The sequence below is a fragment of the Nelumbo nucifera genome, chromosome 3, assembly GCF_055504915.1.
Source record: "Nelumbo nucifera cultivar China Antique chromosome 3, China Antique-T2T, whole genome shotgun sequence".
In the NCBI taxonomy this organism is placed as follows: domain Eukaryota; kingdom Viridiplantae; phylum Streptophyta; class Magnoliopsida; order Proteales; family Nelumbonaceae; genus Nelumbo; species Nelumbo nucifera.
This window is the reverse complement of record NC_142651.1, coordinates 48,453,106-48,474,339: the sequence shown is the minus strand read 5'-3', so window position 1 is coordinate 48,474,339 and position 21,234 is coordinate 48,453,106. Positions and strand designations below refer to the sequence as shown.

Below are 21,234 nucleotides of genomic sequence, written 5' to 3'. Positions count from 1 at the left end.
ATGTAAATTCAAGAACAGATGCAAGTTAATTTTCAATGGGGCTTTTGTGTATGCAGGAATTCATGTATATCTCATACATGGTTCTACCATTTATCCATGTTATGTTTTCATAACCATGGGGTCCCTTCTTTCTAATAATTTATGAATACAATATATATCCACCATTTATCAAACGGAGGAGGAGAACAGATGCAAGGTGACTTTCTATTCTTTGTAACCATGGGGTCCCTTCTTCCTGATTTATAGTAATACAATATATATCCACCATTTATCTCAGTGTTTAAGATTCCCTCTCAGGTAGCTAATAGGTTGGAACAGTTGATGAGGGGTTTTCTGTGGGAGACAGGAGAGGAAAGGAGGGTCCATAGGGTCGAATGGGAGGTGGTAACAAGAAGCAAGAAACAAGAAGGATTGGGGATTGGGAATATCAGGAAAAGGAATTTGGCATTATTGGGGAAGTGCTTATAGAGATTTCCTTTAGAAAGGGATAAATTGTGGGCAAAGATAGTGGCTAGCATTCATGGGATGGAGGACAATGGGTGGGATATCGGAATCATGGCAAGGACTACATGCACATCTCCTTGGAAAGCCATCCATAACCTTCTTCCAATTTTCTCCCAGTGGACCAGGTATGACTTGAACTCAGGCAACCTTATCAAATTCTAGGAACAAACTTGGGTACGGGACTCTCCTTTGATGACCCAGTTCCCCTCTCTGCATGCTCTCTCTGATTTAAAGAATATGCCCATTTCATCCTTTTTAGTCCCCTCAGATACAACCTCTGGTTATGGGTGGAATTTGAACTTGAGAAGGGCGGTTAGGGATACAGAGTTAGAAAATACTATTTCCCTTTTGGCATTGCTTGAAAATGGTTTTCTCGACCCCCAAAAGTAAGATTGTAGAATTTGGACCCCCTCCCCTTCGGGCTCTTACTCTTGTACTTCTTTCTTTAAAATCCTAACTCAGCAACCTACCTCCCTTGGCATGTCGTTCCCTGTTAAAGAGATATGGTGCAAACCTATCCCTCCTCGGGTTGGGAATCCTTCCTAGAAAGAATCAACACTTGTGATCTTCTCCAGAAAAAAAAGACCCAAGACTTGTTTATCCCTGCACAGGTGTATTCTTTGCAAAGCAGATGGGGAGAATGGGTACCACTTATTAGTGTCTTGCCATTATGCAAAAGCTGTTTAGGATTGGGCTTTATCCCTTTTTGGGTGTAGTTGGAACCCTCCTTTGAATGTACAGAGTTTGCTCTCTCCATCTTTCTTTAGTTGGCCAGTAAAAAGAGGAAGGATAATGTGGAGGAGTATAAGGGCAGCTATGTGTTGGTCTTTGTGGGAAGAAAGAAACTCCAAATTATTTGGAATGTTCCATGGGAGGATAGTGAGGTCGAGTCCATTGTTGTTTACTTGGGATGTTTCGTGGCATCCTAGCCATTGACTTATTTGGGTTTTACTTTGGGTGGGAATCCTAAGGAAAGTAGCTTCTGGATTCCAGTTGTGGAGAGATTTGAAAAAACATTAGTAACTTGGAAAAAGAACTATATTTCCTTGGGGGGAAGGGTAACTTTGATCAAGGCCACGCTTACCAATTTCCCGATGTACTTCCTCTCCGTTTTTAGGATCCCCTCTAGGGAGGCTAGAAAATTGGAAAAGTTAATGAGGGATTTCCTGTGGCAATCAGGGGTTGAAAGAAAGGACCATCTAATTAGTTGGGAGATAGTGAGTCAAAGTAAAGAGAGAAGGGGGCTAGGTTTAGGGAATTTGATTCTTAAAAATGAGGCCTTGTTGGGAAAGTGGTTGTGGAGATGGTCAATGGAGAGAGAAAGCTCGTGGCATAGGGTGGTGGGTAGCATTCATGGCTGTTCCGATTCAGGTTAGGATGCCTAAGTATCTCGTTGGGTACTCTATCAACTCCTTGGAAGGCAATACATGGCATTCTTCCTAAATTTCTTCAATGTGTAAAGTATGATGCTTGTGTAGGCAATCTAGTTCTGTTTTGGGAAGATAATTGGATGGGTAACTTGTCTCTCAAAGACCTTTTCCCCTCTCTTTACTCTCTTTCCCTTTATAAAAAAAAGAGCTTATTTCCCCTTTCCTCTCCTCTCCAGTCCCCCCTATTTCTTTGAATTGGGACTTTGGTTTTCGTAGAGGTTTACGGGAGGTTGAACTTCCTTGTGTCATCGAGTTGCTTTCTACTCTTGGCAATGTTTGTTTAGACCCTTTTTCCCCTGATAAGAGGGTGTGGGCCCCTGCTCCTCAAGGATCTTTTTCGTGTGCTTCTTTCTTCAAATCCCTTTGTTCTAGTGATGTGCCTAGATCTTTCCCTGTACGAGAAGTTTGGACCAAACCTATTCCCCCTAAGATAGCTGTCTTTTGTTGGGAGGTGTACCATGGTTAGATTAATACCTTGGAAAACTTGCAAAAGAGAAGGCCTTTTTTGTGTCTTTCCCCAAACTGGTGTATTTTGTGCAAAGCCCATAGTGAGGATTGCTACTCTGCAGCTCTGTGGGATTGGATTTCTGATCTGTTTGGTTGCAGGTGGGTTCTTCCATCAGAAGTCAATCTGTTGTTTAGCTCACCTACCTCCATTTGGCCAACAAAGAAAAGGGAAATGCATGTGGAGATGCATTAGAGCAGCCACATTGTGGACTATTTGGGAAGAAAGGAATTCTATAATCTTTCTTGACAAGGAGAGAACCATTCCAGCAGTAAAGGAGTGTATCGTTAATAAAGCTATACAGTGGTTGAGAACCTTAGAATCCTTTTCTCCATTTTCCTTTGTGGATTTTTGGAGAAGCTGGGCTGCAATGGCTAATTTGTCCTCTCAGAAAAATAAATCTGCAACAGTTAGGATACCTCCCTCAGAAGGTTTTATCAAATTGAACTTTGATGGGAGCAGTCAAGGCAATCCGGGATTGTCAGGGATTGGAGGAGTCTTGAGAACTGACGATAGCAAGATCCTATCACTGTTTTCAGGCCCGGTGGGAGTAGGTGATTCTACAAGGGCCAGATCGCCAACCAACTTGGGATAGAGAAGTTGCTGATTGAAGGGGACTCTAAGGTGATTGTGGGCTGGTTGCAGAACCCCAATTCAGCTACTTGGAGCTATAGGGATCTTATGAAAAAAAATTAAATGGTTAACAAGACACATGATCATTAGAGTCCAATGGGTGGGTAGGTCAGCAAATACTTTTGTTGACAATCTTGCCAAACAAGGGGTTTCTAGGGAAGAGCTTTTTTGGGCAAGTTTGTAATTTATTTGTAAGTAAGGTAGTGGTTAGGCTAGGGGAATGGCCTCCTTGAAAGGACAGAGGAGGACCAGGAGCAGGGAATCAACCAAAAGGTTAGGGTAGAGAGAATAGTAAGATCGCTCGAGCAGGGAATCAATGATAGGGGTAATCAGTGGTAGAACGAATGTCCTTCGTCATGAGGGGGAATCCCTATTTTTGGAGAAGGATCCCGAGGTGCTGAAAGGAAAGAGCCAAAAGAGTTTGTTTTCTACTAGGAAAGGGAATATTAGATTCGTTGTCGGTCATTAAGGAGCATAGATAGGGTTTCACCATGTGTCTTATGAGATCCCTTCAAAGGTTGACTTTCCTTTTACTCGGGGATTCTCATAATCCACGTGTATTACCGCCTCTTGCACCTTACTTAACCAACATGGCGCTAGTGATATCACTGTTTGGCAGACAATCTCTTATTAAACCTACGTGGCGCTTTGTTATGCACATCGCTCAAAATTACACATGCAGTCAATATTTAAGCCCGATTCTTAATCAAATCGGGGTTCCATATCGGTCCAGGATTTATCGCAAGGCCGCGTTCGTTCGAAGTTCATCGCCAGTCCGATTGTGTATGAGATTCATCGCAGGGTCGCACGCACTCAAGGTTCATCACAGAACCGAATGTGTATAAGAATTCATCGCAGTTTCAACCCTAATCTGTTTTGGGCTTGCGTTGAGCATAGGTTTATCGCAATCGTGTGATGAATCATGTGTTCATCACAAACCTGCAATGTACTATAAGTTTATCACAGAAGGAAAAAAAATGAGCAACAGACTAATTGCAAACCACGTATCTACATTATTATTGTTTTTTCTTGTTTCACTGTAATATCTAGGAGAGGCTGCACCTTCTGCTTCTCCAAGGGATGCATGTAACAGATTGTTCTCTTTGATTAATGAATTCACATTTTAATTTATCAAAAAAAAACTCCAGATTATTTTTAGATAAGGAGAGGAATGCTGAGAACTTAACAGAGTTGATCCACATAAGGGCAGCACATTGGTTGAAATCCCTGGACCTGTTTTCAGACTTTACTGTGGATGATTTGTTGAGAAGATGGAAAGAAATTGCAAGTTCTGCCCAGGTTAAAAGGGTCATAAATCCTTCTTGGATTTCCCCTCCTGCTGGTTATATAAAGCTGAATTTTGATGGCAGTAGCATGGGGAATCCAGGGCTGTCAGGTATTGGGGGAATTTTCAGAAATGAGGAAGGGAATGACTTAGCCCTTTTCTTTGGCCCGATTGGTGAGGGTGACTCTCTTAGGGCTGAGATTTTAGCAGCCTTGGAAGGGATTCAAAGGGCAAGAGAATTGAATATTAGGAGACTGATTATTGAAGGTGATTCAGAGGTAATGGTAAAGTGGTTAAAGGAAAGAACTGCAAATTCCTTCGCTGATGGGCTAGCTAAGCAAGGGGTGAATAGGGATTCTTTGTTTTGGGTTTATTTCTAACTCTGTACCTTTTCTTTTCCTTGTTTTGGGGGAGTTAAGATACTTTACCTCCCTCCACTTTTCTGTGACTTATGCTTAATTGAATTCAATAAAGATTTCTGTTATTGATATATATATATATACCACCATTTACCAAAAGGAGGAGGAGAACAGATGCAAGGTGACTTTCTATTCTTGTTTTCCTTCTTTCTTCCTCTATATGACTCCCTTCCCTCTTAACAAGGTGTTGAAGATTAATCAGTTTTATGATGTTTTTCTGAGTAGATGTTTTATGTTAGTTGTTAGATAGAAGGTGGGGATCACAGTAGTTATGTGAGTCCAAATTTTATTATGTTTTTGAGTCTTATATATGTTGCTTTATGTTTTGCCGCCCTATAAGGGCATAGTTGTCTTTGTACTGCTCTATTATTTTTAGTATAAATAATAAGTGAAGGGGGCGGCCAGATTATTGCTCTCTTTTCTTTTCAACTTCTCTTCTTCTCCTTCTCTCTTCCTTCTCTCTTCAAGAAACTACTTTTCTTTCATATTTTTTAATTCAGCAGATTTCTACTTGGTATCAGAGCATCGGCTAGGGTTTCTTGAAGCATTCTCATGGAGCCCTAGATCAGCCGACTGCATGAAGTAATAAAGGGCTGATCGATCTGCTATAGATGGCCCAGTTCTTGGATTTTTTTGGTGGGATCTAGTCATCAGGAAGGTGATCGATCACTCTTCTCACTGTTGGGAGGCGTGGGAAGGAGAGAGATTTCTCTCCAGATAGGGTTTTCTTCTTCCAGAAGGGTTGGTTTCTGTGTGTGTGATATTAAATTGTTTTTGGAAGGTCTCCTATCTATTTTTTCTTACTGTTGAACTGTTTGAAGTAAGATGGAAAGTTGGAATACTGAGATGAAATCTACTAGTATTGTGGGACTGGGTGTTGGAGGTAGAAGTGATATTTTTGGGTTTGAGATCATTACTACAGTAAAACTTGATGGTACAAATTATTTGGAGTGGGCACAATCAGCTAAGATGGCTATTGGTGCCCGTGGAAAATTAGGGTATCTCACTAGGGAGGAGAAGAAACCTGATACAGACTCTTCCCGATGGGTGTAGAAGAATTACATGGTAATGTCCTGGCTGTGTAATTCTATGTTCCTTATATTGCAAAAAAATTCCTATGGGCTAATACTGCTAAGGAGATTTGGGATGGAATGACTGAGACCTACCCTCATAAGCAAAATGAAGCCAGAGCCTATCAATTAAGGAATCAGGTGATAAGTATGAAATAGGGAGAAAAACCTCTTGCTTTGTATTTCTCCATGCTGAAAACCCTATGGCAGGAAATAGATCACTTAGAAACTATGGTATGGGAAAATGTAAATGATGCAGCAACCTATCACAGACTGGTAGAGAGGAATAGGGTTTTCGAGTTCTTGGCAGGGCTGAACCCTGAATTTGGCATTGCTAGGCAGCATATTCTTTCTAGGGAGGGTGTGACACTCTCTCAAGCCTATGCCTTTGTCTCTAGAGAGGAGAGTAGGAGGAATGTAATGCTGAGACAGCCTGGGATTGACCAGTCGGCTATGGTTGGTACAACAAAACCTAAGCCGAATGGAGACAGGGGGAGTAGTGAGACTAGAAAGGGAAGATAAGAAGGACTTGGTGTGTGATTATTGCAAGAAGCCTAAGAATACCAGGGTCACTTGTTGGAAGCTTCATCCAAATCTTATGCCTGCCCAGATAAGAAACAAGAAGGGAAATGCAAATGCAGCCACTACAGGAGACTCTTCGGCCCCTCTTTCCCAAACTGATTGGGAATCCATTGCAGTAGCAACAGTGATAAAAGAATTGGAGAGGTTTGGACAGCTTATGAGTAAGAAAGATTCACCTAGCTCTAGCCTCCCAAATGGACAGCAGAATGCAGGAGCCAACTACACCACTTCCTTTACACATATAGGTAGTTCATATGCAATTGCAAATCTTGCATCCACTTCGAGTAAGGAGGGACTTCCCTGGATTATAGACTCGGGAGCATCTGAGCACATGACTAATGCCCCTACCCTTTTCAGTTCCTACCAATTGTGCTCTGGTAGAGACAGTCTCTCTACAGTAGATGGTTCACATATTCCCATTGCTGGGAAGGGGACAGTTAGAGTGACCAATGATATAACTCTGTCTTCTATTTTACATGTCCCTAGACTTCATACCAACCTACTATCTGTTAGTTCTTTAACAAAAAATTTGAATTGTTTCATGACCTTTCTTCCTGGTAATTGTGTTTTGCAGGATCTGGAGTCAAAGAAGATGATTGGGAGTGGTCGTGAGGTGAATGGAGTCTACCTTCTGGATGAGATTCCGAGACATCAGGGCCATCATGTTAGCAGCAGCAGTAGTAGTGGGTCAGAATCAATGAACCAGATTATGCTTTGGCACAATCGCTTGGGACATCTTTCTTTTAGTTCTTTGAAATGTCTTTTCCCAAAGTTGTTTGAGTATGTTAAGTTATCTACTTTGGAATGTGAGAGTTGTCAATTAGGAAAGTATTGTAGACAGTCTTTTAAACCAAGTAATAAAAGTACTTTTGCTTTTAATATTGTTCACACTAATGTATGGGGGCCCATATTATATCCCTTCCAAGGGAGGATTCCGTTACTTTCTCTTGTTTGTGGATGATTATACACGATTTTCTTAGATATATTTGATGAGATCACGTGATGAGGTTCCTAACATGGTACGACAGTTCCACCAGATGGTTCTCACACAATTTGGAGTGAGAACTAAGGCTTTTAGATCAGATAATGCCAGAGAGTACTTTGAGAAGGACTTGACCACGTATCTCTTAGAACATGGTGTAATTCATCAGAGCAGTTGTGCATATACACCGCAACAGAATGGAGTTGCTAAGAGGAAAAACAGACACATTGTGGAGGTGGCAAGGAGTCTTATGGTGTGTGCTTCAGTTCCTGTGCAGTTCTAGGGAGATGCAGTTCTTACAGCCGTGCATTTGATTAACCATGTTCATTTACGGACTTTGGGGTTTAAGGTGCAATTTAGTCTTCTTTTTCCAGATGGGGAGATATTTCATATACCTCTGAGGATTTTTGGTTGTGTTTCCTTTGTTCACATTCTTGGCCCTCATCGCAAGAAATTGGATCCTAAGGTCAAGAAATGTGTTTTTCTTGGGTATGTTCAAAACCAAAAGGGGTATTGCTGTTATGACCCAGTGTCAAGGAGCAGATTTGTTACTATGGATGTTACCTTCTTTGAATCCACCTTCTTCTTCTCGAGTGGTTCTCCTCAGGGGGAGAGTTTTGGGGAGGAGAACTCACAACCTGTTCCTCTTCCTGTTTCTTTGGTGCCTCCATCAGTTTAGCCAGCACCTGCACCTCCAGTTTCATTACCTGAGCCACTACGAGCAGCCTCACAGAAATATCAGCGCCGGCAGATGATGGTTGACTCCACACATCCTCAACCCACACCACTCTCTATCAGTCCTTCTGAAACTCCAGATTCGGTAGATACAGTTCCAAGTATTCCTCTTGAGCCTGAGCCTGTTATGTTTTCTGATGATAATGTTCCTATCCCTAACACCATTGTTGTAGCTAATCCCACTGACCTTGATCTTCCCATTACACTTCGTAAGGAGAAGAGAAAGTATATAGCCCATTGCATTTCACACCATCTTTCCTACAGTGCCTTATCACCCTCCTACCATGCTTTTCTTTCTTCCCTGGATTCTGTGTCTATACCCAAGAATGTTATTGAAGCTCTCTCCAAACTTGAGTGGAAAATAGCCATGCAAGATGAGATGGAGGCTTTGGTTAAAAACCAAGCTTGGGAAATAGTTGATCTCCCCCCAGACAAGGAGACAGTCGGATGCAGATGGATATTCAATGTGAAGTATAGGGTCGATGGCAAGATAGAGAGGTACAAGGCAAGGTTGGTAGCAAAAGGGTATACTTAGACCTATGGTGTCGATTATCTAGAAACCTTTGCACTAGTAGCTAAGATGAGTTCGGTTCGTATCCTTTTATCTCTAGCAACCACCTATTCATGGCCCTTGTACCAGCTTGATGTCAAAAATGCCTTCCTCAATGGTGATTTACAAGAAGAGGTATATATGGACATTCCAACAGACTTTTATGAAAATGTTGGTAAAGGAAAAGTGTGTAGACTCAGAAAATCTCTGTATGGACTGAAACAGTCACCTAGGGCTTGGTTTGACAGGTTCAAAGGGCACTCATCCGTTTTGGATACACAAACACAGTCTGATCACACCCTCTTTGTGAAGAGGAGAGATGCTCTGGTGTCAATTTTGATTGTGTATGTGGATGATATAGTTGTGATAGAAAATGATATAGAGGAGATTGATGATCTCAAAAATCATTGTAGCAAGAATTTGAGATCAAAGATCTTGGTGAGCTTAAATACTTCTTGGGGATTGAAGTTGCAAGATCCAAGCATGGGATCTTCATTTCACAGAGAAAGTATGTACTTGATCTACTGTGGGAGACTGGAAAGCTGGGGACCAAACCAATAAACACTCCTATTGATCCAAATCACAGAATTAATGGTGTAGATGGTGAGTTGGTAAAGGATGTGGGGAGATATCAAAGAATGATGGGCCGACTGCTGTATTTGTGTATGACACGACCAGATATTTCTTATGCTGTCAGTGTTGTGAGTCAGTACATGCATGCACCTCTGAAAAAGCACCCTGGCAAAGGCATTCTTTTCTCAAATCATGGGAATCTAAAGCTAGAATCCTATACAGATGCAGACTGGGCAGGATGCTTAGATGACAAGAGGTCTACATTAAGAGTGTGTACCTTTGTAGGTGGAAACTTGATCTACTGGAAGAGTAAGAAGCAAGCGGTTGTGGCAAGGTCAAGTGCAGAGGCTGAGTATAGATTAATGGCTCATGGTGTCTCAAAACTTCTTTGGGTTAGATCTCTTTTGAATGAGATTGAGGTGAAAGCAGAGGAACCTATGATGCTATACTGTGACAATCAAGCTGCAATCAATATTGCCCACAATCCAATTCAGCATGATAGGACAAAACACATTGAAGTTGATAGACACTTTATAAGAGAAAAGGTAACAACTGGAGAAGTTTATTTGCCTTATGTCTCTTCAGAGTTGTAGCTGGCTGATGTTCTCACTAAAGGGGTGGCAAAGAACAAGCTTGAACATGATCTACGCAAGTTGGGAATGTATGACATTTACTCCCAACTTGAGAGGGAGTGTTGAAGATTAATCAGTTTTATGATGTTTTTCTGAGTAGATGTTTTATGTTAGTTGTTAGATAGAAGGTGGGGACCACAGTAGTTATGTGAGTCCAAATTTTATTATGTTTTTGAGTCTTACATATGTTGTTTTATGTTTTGCCGCCCTATAAGGGCATAGTTGTCTTTGTACTGCTCTATTATTTTTAGTATAAATAATAAGTGAAGGGAGCGACCAGATTATTGCCCTCTTTTCTTTTCAACTTCTTCTCCTTCTCTCTTCCTTCTCTCTTCAAGAAACTACTTTTCTTTCATATTTTTTAATTCAGCAGATTTCTACCCAAGGATTTCAAGTTATTAATGCATGCAATATGAAGGAGAAGCACTAGAAAGCAAGGTATTAAATCTGCACCTTGGACAAAACTTAGTTAAAGTACAAAGAATTCTGCATAAGACCTATCAAAAAATGGTCACTTGGAAACTATTGAGTTTTGTAATTTTTATGCATAGAAAGTATGTGACAACAAATGCCTTTCTTACTGTAACTCTGTAAGCATATAAAATTTTCTTCAGAATTGGGTATAGGGGGACCTAATTTTTTTATTAATTGGAAGACCTAATTTCACCACATCCAACAAAAAAGAGAATGAAAATGACAGAAAACTAAATAGTTGAAGACTGCATGGAACTAGAAATATACCGTAGCATAATCACTTGCAATGAGATGAGCAGAAAGCAAACCTCCAAGGATCCGGATTGTAGTCTCAAAAACAGATACTGTTTTGTTCTGCATGTTGGATGGAAAATAGTCTCCAAAGCTCAGAGTTACAAACTAAATGAGCAAAGTACAACTTCCAATAACATCGAAATTTTCTTACAACAGACAGACAATTGCAGAAGGCAGCACATTCAACATGAAAAAGGATATACAGAGGTGATTGCTAAAACTTTGTGCCAAAAGAGAAGAAGTTAGGTCCATATCCAGTCTACCTCTCCCAAGACCTTGTATAACCAGGAGGTCCAGAGGCATTATTGGGTAGTTGCCTTTTGTGCTGAAGCATTGCACATGTTGATTTCCATGTTTTAGCTCTTTCCTAGGGTTGTTTGAGTATAAGAATAAATTATGAGGTTTGGTTTTTATTCCTTTTTCTTTTCTTGCACATGAAGTAACCTGTCAGTGGACATGCAGACTGTAGGGGTATTTTGTCCAGTTTTGCACAAACACGGACACGTGAATCAGAACTGGCATGTATCCAAGATTCTAACTCAGCAGATGAGAAAACATGACTCTTGAAGACATCTATGGAATAAGTATATACTATTAACATAGTTCAAATGTTTTTGAATTCTATGTATTATAGCTGCAAAAAAAGTTGTTTTTGTTAACATGTAATTTCAGTATGAAAAATGGCATTTATATTGTAACTTATCTGTTCATTTATGTCAATATGTCATATAAGCCAGGAGACAGGAAAGTTTTCTCCAAAAAACCATGGAGTGTCAGACTCCAATGCATGTCTAACATGAAGACAACATCAATTTAAGAAGTCCATGCAACACTAATTTTGCCCCTTTGCTATGTTTCAGTTGAGATTTCATTCACTCTTGGAGCCAAATCTTAGACAGCAATTTTATTCTGTCTCATTCTCCCTCTTTCTTGCTATTTTCTAACTATCTCTTGTATTCTTTTGGGATTGTGGTCAGCCCCATATCTAATCTAATTCTTTGTACAAGCTTTAGTCTTTTCTGCATCAACAGTTTTTGTTGGTCAAATTATTTACTGAAGAAGTCTAAATGACCTAGAGATCTTCCATTTGGCAATTATGATTTGAGGGTCCAATTCCTCTCACCATCCCCTCTATTCATAACGTAAATTTCAGCTCAAGTCCCCTGCCATATGGCCAAGATAAGCCTTCATTTTGGGCTCCTCATCCATCTGGATCTTTCTATCATGCCTCCTTTTTCCATATTCTTTGCCCTCCCTTAACCCCTGTGCAGGCCTTTTCTTTGAAAGAGATTTTGTGCAGCCCTATTCCCTCTAGAATTGAAGCTTTTCATTGGGAGGTTTTCCATGAGAAGATATAGCTGTCAATGGGTCATGTTGGGTCCCGGATAGGGTAGAACCAGTTCCAAACCAGATCCTATCAGTTCTGTAAAATCAGACCCAGAACCAAAGTACCAAACCGATTATTAATTGGGATAATCAAGTTTGACTCGATTATACTTGTCATCTATAATCACCTATAATATAACAACTCAGAACTTAATTTGAGAGTTGGAGACATGGTGAGGAGCTTTGCAAAGACTGGGAGATGGAGGAGAGTAGTGAAGGTTGAAGCTAAAACTTTTCTGTTCAAGAGTTTCAGAACCCAAGGTAGGATTACTATGAAGGCAAGGGAGATGAACATGGTGATGGTGCTGTTAGTAGGGATAGAAGTAATAGAATGGTTTCAAAGTTTCTTGGAAGAAGCTCTAAATCTGAGAAGAGAGGTTGCTTACAAGAGTACAAACATTGAGGCAGGAAGAGAGTTTAAGGCAGAGAGAAAACCAAATGTTAAGGGGCTATTTATAACTCTATGAATTCTTTGGAAGAGGAAAAAAAACAGGTGATATGTTTACCTGAAGGCAGCAAAATCAAAGGATGGGGGGAGATTTAACAGTGCTACAAGATTTCTTGAAGCAGAATGAACAGCAAGAAGCCCAGTTTTCCAACCAAGAACTAGTTCATTGACAAATCTGGAGAAATGGAGGCTATGGAGGAGGAGGAGGTAACTAAAGCTGTTCAAGCAGTTTTTGGAAAGGAGATCCCAGAGTTGCAGGATGATAGCCAACGGAGGAATGGAGGACTGGCAAGAAGTGGGTAGTTCAAACCAGGGAGCATCCACAAGACTGGAAGATAGTCACAGAAGCTTTGTTGAAGGAGTTAAAGTTAAAAAGTTCCATTATTATTACCCCTTCTGTGTTGATTTAACGGAAAATGAGATAGAAATAGCAGCGGTAAGCTTGAGAGGGAAGGCTCTGGCATAAGGTTGTAGGAAGTATTCATGGTCGTGCAGATAATGGTTAGGATGCTGGTGTATCTTGGCAGGCCACCTTGAACTCTCCATGGAAGGCTATAATCGAGGTTCTCCCCCACTTTTTGAGCCTCATGAGGTATGACGTCTGTTCTGGTGATAAGGTTCTTTTCTGGGAAGGCATCTGGATTGGTAACTCTGCCCTAAAGGATCAATTTCCTTCTTTGTTTTCTTTTCTCTTTAAAAATGAACCCATTCAAAGCTTTGTGTCCCTTTCTCATTCTTTGGGTTTTAATTGGAACTTGGGTTTTAGGAGAGACCTGAGGGATTCAAAGATTGATTGTGTGGCCATGCTTCTCAAGACTCTTGAACCTATTTGCCTGGACCCCTCTAAACCTGATGCGTGTGTTTGAACCCCAACTCTTTGGGTTCCTTCTCTTGTGCATCCTTCTTCTATTCCTTGTGTTCTGTGTCTAACCCCCAGTTGTCTTTGTGTAAGGAAATCTGGTCTAGACCAATTCCCCCTAAAGTGAGGGATTTTTGTAGGGAAGTGTCTCTTGGAAAGTGAAACACCTTGGACAACTTGCAAAAGAGAAGACCCGGTCTAGTATTTCCCCAAACTGGTGTATACTAATATCCTGCCCCTTTGTTGTAGGTCTCTGGGAAAAGATTTTTGGTACTTTTGGTTGCATATGAACTGAGCCTTCGCATATTAATAGCCTCTTTGATCCTACATCTTTCAGATGGCCTAAGAGGAGAGGTAAGACTATGTGGCGATGAGTTAAGGCGGCTCTAGTGTGGGCAGTTTGGGAGGAAAGAAATGCTAGAACATTCAATGATAAGGAGAGAGATGAGGTTGCGGTTTGGGAGTGTCTACTCAACAGGGTTATAAATTGGATTAAAGCCTCTGACAATCTGACTATTTTTCACATTACTTTACTCCTTTGATGACCTATGGCGGAATTGGGGACTGATTGCAAAAGGTTCAACTGTCAAGGAGAAGCCTGTGATAGAGTGGGGGCCCCCTAAAGAAGGATTTATCAAGTTGAACTTTGATGGATGCAGCTTAGGCAATCCGGTCCCTCTGGGATTGGGGAGTATTCAAAAATGCAGATGATGACGTTTTAGCTTTATTCTCAGGTCCAATTGGAGTAGGGAATGCTGTGAATGGGGAACTCCTTGCAGCCTCACAAGGAGTGGAGCTTGCTAGAGAGTTGAGCTTTGGCAGATTACTAGTTGAAGGTGACTCTAAACTGGTAATCGGGTGGCCAAGGGAACCAGAGAAACCACCTTGGTAATTTAGGGGGGCTTTGTGAAGAATTAAATGGCTAACCACAAGCATTGAAGTAAGGTTTCATTGGGAAAGAAGATCATCAATGGAGTTGCTGATTATTTAGCTAAGCAAGGGGTACACAAGAATCAGTTATTCTGGGCACAGATGTAATTAGCGTTTTACTCTGAGGCTGCAGCTCGCGCCTCTGTGGTTGTAGTGTCCATCTTTGTACCTTTCTTTTGCTTCTCTTTAATTTCAATAAAATACATATCTTATCAAAAATAATTGCAGCAGTAAGCTTCAAAATAGGTTCTGGTATTGTAACAGTCTCAAGGTGGTGTCCTCTGTCTAACGCAGAAGAAGCTGGAGTAGAAGATAATATTATCGTTAGAATCATTGGGTTGCCTTTTCATCTGTGGAAAGAAGTTTTTGAATCCCCTGTGTCATTATGCAGTGCTCAGCTTGTCGGCATTTTTGCCTACTGATCTTCACTCAGTAGTTTTAAAGCTAAATGGCGTCAAACCAGAAGAAATACCCAGAAAGGTGGAGGATTTTACAGATGGTTTGTCTTATTGTGCGGTTGACAACCTCCATGGAAGCTTCATTCTGGAAGGAAGGTAGAAGGGAGGAAGATGAACAGGTAGAGAGAGATAGCTTACATGGCAGGCGTTGGCTCGTTGGGGCAGAAGGAATGGGAAATTACACCAAATTGGAAGAACAGAAGCTGTGCACAGAGAAATCAAAAAGGAAAAGCAGTGACAGGTGATTGGTCGTATGCTCAGGCACTGACTAATGGCATTAAAGAGGTTAAGCACACACAAAAAGAAGGGGAACTGAATGTAGGCTCAAAGATTGGTCGAGAGTTGTAGGGGTGAAGCAGACCAGAGAGAGTTGAGCCAGGTAGGACTAACAGTCCAAATCCCCCTGTGTGACTCTTTAAGTAGTCACGTGAAGAAGTCAGGTATTAATGTGGGTACTGAGCCTAGTTGTTTGAAGCCTGAGAATACAGGCCTGATTGAAAAAATTGGGCTGAGCTTTAGGCCCAAAAAGGGAGAGGCACATGACTGTTTAAAGTCTCACGTGAATCAAGACAAAGGGCCAATGGTAGATGATTCTTCGGGTCCACAATCGTCCTCGGCCAGGGCTCATTGGTCAGGATTAGGTAAGGCAAACACAGTGGCTCACTCAACCTTGCAATGGATCCTGAGTTAGGAAAACAATGTGGTTCTCTAGAAAGGCGTAACCCAAAGTTTAACCAGCTCAAGCGACAAAAGTTTTGATTCAGATTCCCATGAATTGCCAAGCGTAGGCAGTGTCAATGAAGACAAGACTTCGGTTATAGAAGAAGTCAATAGTTTCCACACGGATGTTCTTTTTAAGGAAGATTTTGAAGTTGCTTTTGGTAAAGAAGCTGAAACGAGTTTGGATAGGACAATCAAGGCACCTCAAACAATGAAGGTGACGGAACCTGAAGCCAAAGTTCAGCAGGTCACTGTCCCTTTCTCAGAGGAGCCATTACATGTATTGAAGTCAGGGTGTCAGTACAGTGGAACCTTTCTCTTCTCAGAGGATTTGTTCAGACTGTCCAGGGAGGGGTGAGCTTGGAAAGGCTAAATCCACAGAAAGAGTTGTTTCCTGTCCCAAGTACACTGATCAACAAACTCCTTTGTGTAACCAGGTTGACCCTTCTAGTCCAGTCATGGGCCAGGAAAATGTTGTGGTCTCCTGTTCTTTGCCTCAAAAGCCAGGTACCTGTGCAAATTCAGTTTTGGTTACTTAGTTGGGTGTTGAGCCTGTAGTAGGTGCTTCTGTAGACTGTCCAAGTGCTCTGCCATTGCCAGAAGGGGTGGATAGAGGTTTATGGGTTAAGGAAGGAGAAGCAGGGGAAAGATAGGGAAGAAGCTAATGGAAACTGGGCTCTAATAGGTGCTTTCCTTGCAGAGCTTAAAGAAAAGGAAATAGTTGGAAAAGAGGAGGCAGGGCAAAGAGGCTAGTGAAGTTAGAAAGGAGGGATTTGCCAGTCAATGGACGAGGGATTTCTGATCAAAGATGGAGATATCTTTCACAGATGAGGTTCATTGCCTGTATGGAGTCAACCTAGTGAAGGGCATATGACGCTTCTATGCAGCAGAAGTTGTAGATATGAACCATTCAAATGATACCAATGAAAGAAATGGAGGAGGGGCAGCTGGGTCGCAGAAAGGAGAGAAGAAAAAGTGGAAGGAAATGGAGTGATGCAGGATGTGGCGACTCGGACGGAAGGTTTGGGAGAGATTAAATTTCCTTAATGCAAGTCTAGTAGAAAGGTTTGTTGGGTTTGAGTTGGAAGAAGAAGAGGTGGAATCTTGGGCGGGGTTTGAATGGGAGAAAGAGAGAGTTCTGGGTGTTTGAAAGCTGAACGAAGGCCTGTTGTTATTAATGTTCCATTCTAGAGAAGATGCAGAGTGGGTCCTGAGTTTAGAAGAAAAGAAGAGCAGGGAGTGGTGGTTCCCAGCAGCAGGTTTGATTCAAGCGGGGCGAAGGAGGAGAGCAATGTGGATTGGGTTCCTCGGTATTCCTCCACATGTGTGGTGTCTCTTTACTTTTAAAGTTATTGGTAATTTTTTCTGTAAGTACGTGAGGTGTGATGATAGAAATAGATGTTGGAAGAAAATTGATGTGGCTAGGATCCTGGTGGAAGTAGATGACATCGCGATTCAGTGTCAGCATTTGGCAAATCATTATAATCAGTTCAGTTTGGTTCTGTTGGGTAGACCCAACCCATTGACAGATCTATGAGAATATCAATACTTTCAACTCTCTTCAAAAGAGATGGGCAAACTAGTGCTTATCCCCCAATTGGTGCATTCTTTGCAAAACTACTAATTAGACCTGCTATCATTTACTAATCTTTTGTCCATTTGTTACTTTGGGAATGGTTATTCTCCTTATTTGAGTGTAGTTGGATTTTCCTTTGGAAGTAGCCAGCTTGTTCTCCTTATCAACATTTATAGGGCCACAGAAAAGAAGAAGAATTATGTAGAGGTGCACTAGAGCAGCAGTTGTTTGGACAATTTGGGATGAAAGCAATTGAATAATCTTTAAAGACCAAGAAAGTAGGAAGGTAGGGCATTAATTGAATGCATACAATAAGGATGGCACATTGGATAATATCACTGGATGCATTCTCACCTTTCTCCCTTGATGATATTTTAAGTGGGGGAAGTGGCTGCAACCTCTTCTAAGAGGAATGTGAAGCATAGACAATGGACACCACTTAAAAAAGATTTTATTAGGCTCAATTTTAATGGAAGCAGCCTCGTAAACTCGGGTCCTTCCAGAATGGAAGGTGTATTTAGGGATGAAGAAGGTGAAGCAAGGGCTTTATTCTCGGGACCAATTGGAGTTGGGGACTCTACAAGAGCAGAACTCATGGCTGTTCTTCAGGGGAGGCAACTGGCAAAAGACTTGAATTCTAACAAGATAATCATTGAAAGGAACTCAAAAGTGATGAGCAGTTGACTGAAGAATAGTGAGAGAGTGTTGTGGTCCTACAAAAATGAAGTCTGGAAAGTTTAAATGGCTGACAAGGAACACACATGTAAAAACACAACAGGTACAAAGGTCAGCTAATGCATTAGCCTAACAAGGTGCTACCAGGGAGCAATTGTAAAGAGGAAGTCTGAGTTTGGGAATGATAGAATTTTTTACCCTCCCTAAGGGTCTGTAAGCTATGCACATATCCTGTTAATAATTAAAACAATTTTAATACTTATCAAAATAAGCCCTTCAGCCTTCTTTTGGAACATCTTTTAAATTGAACATCTTTTCACGGCAAAGTGTCAATATAGTCTGGTCCACACTGGGGACATGATGCATCTTTACAATTTAAGATTTCTGATAATTTATATGTTGATATATTTCAAAGTTTCAGGATCACAGAATTAGAAAATGTTACTTGTTCAAGCCAGTAAAGCCAATGCAGCATATGAGGCACTTACAATATCAAAATGAAGGTTTTTACCAATCCATTCAACAGAGGCAGCAAATCTCTCACGATCGCCAAATAAGGCTAATGTGTCCAAGGAGTCAATCTGTTTTATCATGAATGATCAAAGCATATTTAAACAAAATTAAACTGGGAAAAAAGTTCGAACAAACAAAAGATGGGATTATCTTATTACAAGTGTTAAGGCATAACCACCAAGTGTGTCTTCTCCTGTACATGTCAGAGGTCTCAACTCATCAAGTGGAAAAGCATGCTCCATGTAACCATCAAAGGCATGGTAGAACATTTCACGCACCTATAGGAAATAACAGATATATCACCAACTAAATTTCTCAGAAAGTTGTGAAGTGTAAATTTACAAGATATATTAAATAATAATCAACTACCATTTCATAAATAATTAATAGTGTATCAAACACACAGACAATACTGTTTAAGAGACATAAACTACAATATTAGTCAATATGAAAATATGTGTTATCATTCATCTAAAAAACATGACTATGAGAGTAGTTACGGTTTCTTTGTGTTTGACATATTAGTCGATAAACTCCTTAAAGCACTCTAATCCACGGTATTTTCAGCTAACATCTTCAGTTGAACAGGAAAGAACAAAACCAAATACCCTGGGACCAGGGTGCATATGCTTTGGAACAAAAAAGAATAAAATAAATTTTCTCCAATAGATGTGTATCAACTTAAGCACATAATTAGATAGAATTTTATCAAAACCTTAGAACAAACACCAAAAAGAATTCATTAGTAGAATATGCCTATGAGGGCGATTTCTCTACTAATGGATCTCTGTCAGTGTGTCCAGGAACTACGTTTTGCAGTACATAAATACAGTAAAATGGAATGTGGCTTTGTTGAGTTGAAACATTATAATAGATATGGTAAAGCTAGATTTTTTTCGTTTTGGCACTGCACGAGAAAACCTGAACCAATATCATGATGTATGCCGGGCCTTTCAATCATCTCATATGACGGTGAATTTAAGCATTAGGTCAGTTTAAAAGGAACTAGAGAACCCCACGATATCTAAAATCAACTAAAAAAAATTGTAAATGAGAGTCGACTGGTTATGTTAGTGAAAGTTCGCAACCTCGATCCGTTGAATTATGCTCTTAGCAAAAGGAAGAAATTCGAAGATAATCGGCTGTAATAAAAGAACTACCTTCCGATACGTTCCGGGCCAAAAACAGATCAATCATGAATTTCAATCAAACAAGTTCCTATTTTCCTTACAATTAGAAATTCATAACAGTTGACCCTCTTAAAACTATCAAAATATCGGAAAAGAAAATGAGCTATTCTGGCAACATAGACAAGAAAAGGCACCTCGTCTCTAAGCTGTTTAGCTTCATCGGGAGTAACACCTTCTGCCACAGCTCTGTCGACAGAAATGGCAGAGAATATGAGAACGAATACACATAGAATTGATGATGGCTTCAGCATTTTCACCGCTTTCTCCATTCCTTCGCCCCGTCTTGGTTGTGTCAAACATCCGATTTGATTTTCCCGGTAGAGCTCTTGGCTTGGGGTCCTCCCGAGTTCCAAGCTTCACCGTCTGCGGCTGCGAAAAATCAGTGCGCCTGTGAGTAGAAGCCGGATAAAATTGGTTCGCCACTCTCTCCAGGAAGCTGCAGCCGGAGCGATCTTTGTAGGGAATTGCCAGATGGCAAGATCAGTGATCGGATTGAACGTCGCCGGTCGTGATTTTGTTTGGATACCGGATAGGCGGTTGGGAATGATTTGAGAGGCCATGTTATTTCGTATTTTTTAGTAGCTATACTATGGGAAAAAAATATTGGATAAATATAAAAAACCTCCCTGAATTTTCTGACAATGATAAAGACGAGGTTTTATTTTAACAAAACCTTTTATATTTTTGAAAAAACTTGCACCAACCTCCCTTCTAACTCCAAATGAAAAACATTAGGTAAAATACAAAAACTTCCCTAATGTTTCTCTGACAATCATAAAAAGCTCTTTAATAATATCTCTCTTGAAATTCTAAAAAATTAGATAAATACCTCCTTTCCATCACTAACCTACACCGAAAATGTTAAACTGATGCATCCAATTTTTCCAAATTTTGCCGGTCCCCATATATACTAGAAAGGAATATCCACCTCCCTATGTGTGTATCCGTAAAAACCCTTCAACAAAATTACCATTTTTAATCTTCTATAGTAGAAATAAAGCAAAGCCCAAACAAGCAAAGATATTTTTGTCACTATTGCACAAGAGCAGAAGGAAGTGCCTTTAAAGCAATAACTGCAGTTGTAATCCGTCATTCTCACGATTACAATTGGGCATGCCTCAGCATTACTCACCTTCTTTGCAATTACAACTGCAGTTCGGATCAGGTAGGCCAGACGTTGCAAGTTCCTTAAATGAGCACTTACAAAATTTTATGACACTTGTCCCATCCCTTATAATTAGACCTGTTCATGGGTTGGATGGCCCGATAGGCCGGTTCGACTCCCAGACGGGCTTGAATAGGCTTTTTGGCCCGTGGATTTAACTTTGGGCCAAAAAGCCCGGCTTGCATAAAATTCGAGCCGGGTTCGGGCTTTGCCAAAATAGCTCAGCCCGGCCCGACCTATAGTTAAACCTAAGTAAAAACCCTATGTGATGTCCATTTGAATAAATTTTTTGATTTGAAAAAGTTGTTGATTCATTTATAGGCCCATTGTTCATTTAAATAGGGGAAAAAACATCTGAATTAAAATAGATAATGTCTATTTGAATAGGGAAAATTTTGAATTTCTTTTATTAGATCGGGCTTTTTATTAGAGCCGGGCTTGGACCCAAATTGTAGGCCCGTTGGTCGGACCGGGCTCGAGCTCGGACCTAACATTTTTCTATTAATAAAGAATCAAAGCCCGGCCCGGCCTGACCCATGAACAGGCAGGTCTACTTACAATTAGGCATGCCTTCACCCAAAAATGCGCTTCCACTGTTCCAACACCATTCCCACCAGCCCTACAATGCCATGGCAATCAGGATCTC

General features: G+C 40.7%; 1 protein-coding gene across 1 annotated transcript in view; it reads right to left on the bottom strand.

The window, feature by feature from the left end:
- Positions 1 to 19,975, bottom strand: part of LOC104609559 (Glycosyl hydrolase family 47 protein) — a 65,303-nt gene extending 45,328 nt beyond the window's left edge. The window contains exons 1-4 of the mRNA XM_010275903.3: positions 19,558 to 19,975; positions 18,392 to 18,511; positions 18,209 to 18,301; positions 10,642 to 10,728 (exon numbers count right to left, since the gene is read on the bottom strand). Coding sequence (XP_010274205.1) covers positions 10,642 to 10,728; positions 18,209 to 18,301; positions 18,392 to 18,511; positions 19,558 to 19,692 — 435 coding nt within the window. The 5' untranslated portion in view covers positions 19,693 to 19,975. The remainder of the gene's footprint in view (positions 1 to 10,641; positions 10,729 to 18,208; positions 18,302 to 18,391; positions 18,512 to 19,557) is intronic.
- Between the last annotated feature and the right edge of the window lie 1,259 nt (positions 19,976 to 21,234).